The sequence below is a fragment of the Hyalella azteca genome, unplaced genomic scaffold (assembly GCF_000764305.2).
Source record: "Hyalella azteca isolate HAZT.00-mixed unplaced genomic scaffold, Hazt_2.0.2 contig15226, whole genome shotgun sequence".
NCBI lineage: Eukaryota > Metazoa > Arthropoda > Malacostraca > Amphipoda > Hyalellidae > Hyalella > Hyalella azteca.
Window position 1 is genome coordinate 1 of NW_025945083.1, and position 7,411 is coordinate 7,411.

The following is a 7,411-nucleotide window of genomic DNA, read 5'->3' on the forward strand; positions in this document are numbered from 1 at the left end:
CTGGCGGCATGGCGGGGCAAACGAACGTTAAAGCTCTATAGAGACAAGCGTGCTTATAAGCCATCAATGGTCGACAGAAGTATTTCAAAGTCAAGGAAGCAATTATATAATATAACATTAATATATTTATTGTCATCATACTATACTATTATAGTTATTATTATATACTATTTCAGTTAATTGATGGTAATCAAGGGATAAAGGGTGAGGCTTATCCAAAAATAATGTATCTAGGAAAGAACAATTGTTCAGCGGGATAACGAAGTCATGCGATCAGCTGAGATCTTCAATATCAGAGGTTATCACTGATAAAGTCAGCGGGTGCAGTAAACCAGTAATATCAAGTAGACTTCAGTGAATTCGAAACGTCATTAGGTGGCACAAAGACACTTCAACTTTTTTTCAGCAAAAATTGACACAATTATTCAATAATAAAGATTTTCAGCTGAGTAGACATGTATTTTAAAGACTAAAAAGTTGTGCATTTATAGTGAATATACTTGCGCTTAAGTTTTTATTGTGCAAGACTAAAAAGTTATGCTTTTATAGTAACTATAGTTGTACGTAAGTTTATACGGCGTCTCAGAGAGAGGTTATCATAATCATGATAACATCCTAATCCATAATAACCTTCTCGCTGCACAGGTTATTGGTACAACTGCCCCAGGAAGGCCTGACAATATCCATGATAATATTCTAGTCCATAATAATCATGCCGCTCAATAGACATGATAATTCCATTATCCATAGCTACAACTGCTTAGGAAGACCGTACCGAGAAGAGTTTGTTCTCGCGCTGCGCGAGGAGGTCCAACAGACCGCATCCCGTGTCCGTGGCCACCGGTCTGAACGCGGCCAGTCGCTCCTTGGCCACTTTCTGCATGAGGACCGAGCTGTCGCCCTCAGCGGTCACGGCCGCGTGGGCCAGCCCGATGAACGTGCCAAATCTGAGGGGAGACCAAGATGCGATAATAATAATACGTTTGCATTATAATATAATTATAATAAATAATATAATAATATAATATGTATATTATATATAATATAATGAATCAAATATAATATACATTAATTCTAATAATATATTATAATAAATTATAAGATGCTATACTAATCAGTTTACAACAAAAGACACGCCTTAATTCACAAAGAATGATGTGCATATTATTGTGCTTCACGATCAAGGAGTATAATGGGAAGAGAAGCAAGAATTTCTCAGTGTTTATTAATTAAGCGAGGTGCAGAATGCTCATTCAAACTCAATCTCTTCAGATCGCAAATAAGATTTTGCAATACAATATTGAAATTAGAAGCAGCAAACGAATAAAATACAAAATTAACAGCCTGTCTTCAAGTAATTTTTGCTCCGTAGGATAGGACACTTGGTACGTTTGTACATAGCAAGTACGCATCTAAATACTTGCATTGACGGAGATAATGGAGGCAATGCAGCAGTTCATTTTTCCCTGAATTGCATCATGAAATTGTTGCATGAAAATAAATTAAGTAGCAACAAGGCGCTGACACGTATTAAACATCGGATGCATTGCAGCATGTAAAAAAAATTAGTGGAATTCAATTCAACTTGTTTATTTTCGTTGATTTTCAATATTCCGCATTTCTGGCCGGTCTCAAACCGAACATAAAGAAGAATAATTGTTGAAAAAATCTTCAGATTTTTCTACACTATTCTTACCGCAGGAAGCTCTCACTCCTTGGAACTTTCATCCTACTGGTCTACCGCCACAACAGCTAAGTAGATCTGGCCGCAGCCCTATTCTCATCCGTACTCGTCTTCATGGTGGCTCGACGAGAGAGTTGTTTACTTACCTGAAGCTTTGACGTACGTTCTTTCATGGTTGAACTATATAAGGTTGAACAGTTCTCCCATGGTTGAACTATATAAGATTGACCCAATGGCCACCACGCACCTGTTGCAGGAAAGGAAGCCCTGGCCACCACGCACCTGTTGCAGGAGAGGTAGCCCTGGCCACCACGCACCTGTTGCAGGAGAGGAAGCCCTGGCCGCCGCTGCGCTCCCTGCAGATGGTGGCAGTGCGCTCGAGGTGCCACGCCGCCAGAGGTTTGATGGCACAGCACTTGGTGACCACGGACGCGTGCTCGCTGCCGTCGCTAGGCTGCTCCGCCCAACACCGCTGACCGGCAGGGTGATAATGGTGGTTAATAGATTTAATGGTGGGTAATACATTTATGGTCTGATCCTCAACAACTGATGTTGGGAAATTAATGGCATTGTTCTGAACTTTTGTGTTGAATATTCGATGTATCAACTCTATAATTAAAAGTTGTTGAGAAAAATTCGGCACGGGCAACATAATATGAAGCTGCAATACCAAGAAGCGGGACCTCATATTAGACCTCAGTCTATTCTATTATAGAATACTTTCAATGAATTATATTTCTCTTTGCCGTCTTGATTCTTATACTCGAACTGAGCTCCTAACAAGTTCCCTTTACGCTGCCAATATCAATTTATACACATACGTACTGTATCATAATGGCGCTGAGATAAACTTGTTATTCAAACCCTATAAATCACTCTCTCTCTCTCTCTCTAATCAGCAAATGATATTCGTGTTGCTCAGTATTCGAGAACGAGTGATGACTTGCCCCACACTAGACCATCACTTGCCCCACACTTAGACACCATATGACTTCCTAGTGTCCGGTGATCTTCTATCACCACCTAGGTTATCACACGTCACCAGCTTAGCTTGTTATGTACCCACATGGTAGAGTCACGCTCAGTGACGTCATCCCCTTTAGGCCAATATTATATAGCTCGATCTGTGCACCGCTCGTCAGTCGTAGCGGTACTGCCTAGCCGTCATCTTGCTAGCCGCTCCTCCGGCACATACTTGTGCTGTACCTGTCAATCCCCGTCCTTCTGTACTCACCGAGCCAGTTTATTATTATAATAGATCTAGTGCTAACCGTGCGTTTTACTTGTCCTGCCTTAGTCATACTTGGAACAACAAAGTATCCTTACTCTCAGTTACAAATCTATCAGGTGGTCGTAGAAACAGACGCCTGACACTAGTCCCCGGTCAAGCTGAAGCTCCGCCTATGTCGTCCTCCGTCTCCGAGTCGTCGCTAGGCAGGTCATCCCGCCCTCGGCTCCCGGATGTAACGTTGGACGTGTTCCGTCTATTTGCCCTCCTTTGGGCCAGCTGATGCAAGATGCTGTTGCTTGTCACTTGCTGAGGGTAGATTCCCATTACTGGACAATCCGGGATCTTTCTCAACCACTTGTCCAGTCGTCTCTTGAATGTTGCAAGAGTGAACTCCCCTCCTCTCAGCGCTTTTGGCAAGGCATTAAAGAGCCTCGGTCCTACCATGGACAGTGATCCCTCACGAAGTCTGTACTCTGGCCACGGCTTAGTTATTAAATGGGTGAATCCTGCAGTCTCCCGCTCCTCTCGTTGTAATATGTCACTATTTTGGAGATCTCACTTACAAAGTTGGGAGCCAGTCCTGTTCATCTTCCAACAGTATGATATACAGTATCAGTGTACACAGTGTAACACAGTGTGTACAGTGGACAGTATGATATACCACTCTCTTCTCTTCTCCAATGAGTACAGCCCCAGGTGTTTCAGCCTTTCCCAGTAGTTCAGGTCCAGCTCCCTCATGCCGCTGATCCTGTACGTGAAGGTCCTCTGCACTGCCTCCAGTTTCCGCACCGCACCCGCCTTGAGTGGCGACCAAAGCTGGCTTCTTTCGTTCGAAATGTCCGGCAGATAAACTCCATCTGCTGTGTACTTCGTGCGCCTATTTCCTCGATGTGGGCATCGAACGTGGCTTCAGTACTCATCAACACTCCGAGATCGCGAGCTAGTTGCTTCTATTAAATTTCTGTGCCATCTGATGCCAAGTAGCGATGTGGCATCCCGATCTCTGTGCGGACTCTGTATCTCATTACTTCGAACCTGGTGCCATTGAACTGCATATTGTTCACTAGGGCCATATCGGATATTGTCGACAAGTCATCCGGTAACCTCTCGCAGTCTAGGTACTGGTTCCACATTAGACCCCTTGACTTGTCGTCCTACACTAGACTCATCACTTGTCCCACATTAGACCCTCTGACTTGTCCCGCACTAGACCCGTTGACTTGTCCCCCTGACTTGTCCCACACTAGACCCCCTGACTTGTCCCACAAAAGACCCCCTGACTTGTCCCACAAAAGACCCCCTGACTTGTCCCACACTAGACCCCCTGACTTGTCCCACAAAAGACCCCCTGATTTATCCCAGACCCCCTGACTAGGCCTCTTTGCAATGCTATTCATTGTAGCAGACGCAGACATGCGATGTTATTCATTGTGCTAAATGCAGACATTGCACTTAATGCGGCAAGACGGCGCACTCGTGCCCTACCTTGACGTAGTCCAGGCCGATGTTGATGGCGTAGGTGCGGGCGAGGAGCGGCAGGAGGGCGCGCTGCTGCAGCTGGTACTGCAGGATCGCGGTGTCCGAGCGGCCGGTCGCCCCTGCAAACAGCTATAGTTATACGAGACCGTCACGTCCACACAAAACCATCGCGTTCACACGAGACCGTCCCGTCCACACGAGACTACCTGTACTCTTCACTCACAAAACTATACCTCTAGTCTATCGACGCTTACTGAAGTTTCCAAGACATTGGAAACGAATAACATTGCCGGCTACGCTCAGCAGTGGACAGAGGGCCCAGCAGAGGTAAAAAACTGATCTCATTTAGTGTGCTAAGTAAGGCTAATTAACTTAGAATGACAAATTGGGCTGATAAATTTAATAGGGCAAGATATTTAGATGTCTTTACCTTTGAAAGGAAGCATGGCTAGTGTATTACTTTCAAAAAGAAAGAAAGAGTGGAACGTTTGAAGAACCATTGATCTTTGTTGAGCTTTTCATTCGGACATTCACTATATTTATGACCAGTTACGTTATGTAAGCTGAGTCAATAACCTTCAACGTATCCAAAACCAATAACTATGCCTTTATTGTTTTCTCAAAAGATATTTTTTAATATATAGTTAAGTGGACTGTCAGTTTTGTTCCTGAACATCTTCTGGATGCAACTGTTGAGGATTCAAAATGATGAAACTTCTTGTTTTTCGATCACAAACGGGTAATAAGAAATTAAATTTGCCGGCGTCGAGTAGCAAAATCAGACTCCACAGTTTATCTCGCATAAAATTCGTGTTAAATGGATTCTATTTTGCCGATGACGAAAGCCACTTCGAATAAATTTACTTAAATTCAATTTTTGATCACAACTAGGTAGATAATCGGAAAAGAATGTGTTCAGAAGATTAAAGAAATTTTAGCTGCACACTTGAGCAAAGTCAGAAAATACGTCAAATTTAATAATATTAAATAATTTTGACATCAGGAAATAACACATCGAACTGAGTTGGGAATATTTGCAGGTTACATACGAGAAAATACATTGGATATAATTGTACGAAAATAAACAATATAAAAAGGGTGATTTATTCGAAAGTAATGTCTCTATGGAAGAAGTTCCAAAAGTAATGAGTCAGGAAGAAGTTTAGAAAGTAATAGTGTGCAGAAAGGAAGAAACAGAAGTGTAGTAATAGTGTGCAGAAAGGAAGAAAGGAAGTGTGCAGAAGCGTACCGACGGTGAGCCTGGTGGCGGCGTAGCGGACGGCGATGGCGAGGCAGGCCTTGCTGCCGCCCACCGCCATGCTCGAGATGCAGATGCGGCCCGATAGCAGCTGGTCCGCCACGCTCAGGAAGCGACCGCGGGCGCTGTGATAATCTCAATTCAAATATAAAGTTTGAAGTATCGCACTTCTAGTCAGCCTAAAGTTAACAACTAAATTATTGATATGTTAACTCCATTTTAATTAGTAACATCATTTAAGCAACCATTTTATTAAAGAAGACATAACAGAAACACGATTCGATGCCGAGCTGCGCCAATATTCAAGTTAGTTCTTCTGTAGCCCAGATTAATTTTCAAGGTTATTACGAAGGTAAAAAAGACTATGAATGTACGAAATTAAACTACTGCATTTTTAATGCATTTTTAAAGTCACTGACAGACTGAACGCAAATGAACTCTCTTTGACTCTGCTGGAGAAAAAATGCCTCGAGCCGCGATTCAAGTAGAGGTCTAATGGCCGGTCCCGACGCTGCGTTTTGATCTGCGCGGTCTTAAGACCGAATGAAAAGGTTGAGAGCGTCCAAACGGTGCAAAGATATCAGTATATTGCGTTCAGTTTTGAGTGATATCGTCATGGAAGAGGTCGCAAAGTTATTACACGACCTACAGCGTGGAACAAAAGGCCAGATTTCGAATAATGCTATCGTGGTCAGAGATGAATTCAGAGAGTATTTCAACATTGAGGGGCAAATCCTTGGCCAGATAAATATTTACTGAATATTTGGCCAAATAAATACTTTTTATCAATTAATGTTGTATTTAAATAAATTAATAAGGTGATTACCTATAGGAAATTACTTTTTCATAACTCTTCTGATGGTTCGTTAACTGCAGACTCTAGATTTTTATCCATGCTACTCGTAGACCCGCTTAGAGTCTCATTATCATCTATAAAATGTAGTAACCAATCAAAATGCCAGAAAGATGGCTAATAGATTTCGCTTTCTCTGGCCCCAGATCGAATCGATGCAGTAATTTTTATCAATTCTTCAGGGTAAACACTTCTCAAGGAATAGACTTTATTGCAACTATTTCTCTCCTTACCGTTGCTTTAATTTCTTTGAATTAGTCCACTAAACTCTCATAAGCCTCGCACTTTTTATCCTTGTCACTGTACTTCTTGTATCTGACACGCCGAATATCAGGAAAACTTTCATATAATGCAGTAAGTTCAACGAGAAACTCCCGAAAACATTGTCGAAGGTCAACCATTGTCGCCAGACGAAGTGTCGCCATTGTGACTGACGAAGGACAGCCATTGTAGCGTTTGGACCGGCCTCAAGGCGGGTCCAGACGCTTGTTCCCCACGCTCATATAAAAAAAATATGTTCAATTTAACGGTAATTTCGCAAGTTAGTCTATCAAAACACAACAGCAATAATCCTATCAAGAATCAAGTATGGCGTAAATTGAAGTTTCCGCGGTAATTACAGGCGGTGCTGACCTCTTGATTTGAGAGTGGAACTGGCCGTCCTCGGTAATGTCGGAGTATCTGTTGAGGAGGTTGGTGCGAGGCACGCGCACGTTGTCGAAGAATAGCTTGGCATTGTCGACGCCATTGAGGCCCATCTTGTGTCCCATGTCCTCCACGCGCACACCAGCCATCACCTGTGTTCAACAGCAGACATTCTCATGTCAGCAGACATTCTCATGTCAGCAGACATTCTCATGTCAGTAGACATTCTCATGTCAGAAGACATTCTCATGTCAGCAGACA

General features: G+C 42.9%; 1 protein-coding gene across 1 annotated transcript; it reads right to left on the reverse strand.

The window, feature by feature from the left end:
- Positions 1-775: 775 nt before the first annotated feature.
- On the reverse strand, positions 776-7,302 carry LOC108677941 (putative acyl-coenzyme A oxidase 3.2, peroxisomal; the record flags this gene model as incomplete). Its single annotated transcript, XM_018166255.1, has 5 exons — positions 776-947; positions 2,002-2,156; positions 4,401-4,513; positions 5,644-5,777; positions 7,139-7,302. Coding segments are annotated over 5 exons (738 nt in total), but the record flags the coding sequence as incomplete, so codon positions are not given.
- Between the last annotated feature and the right edge of the window lie 109 nt (positions 7,303-7,411).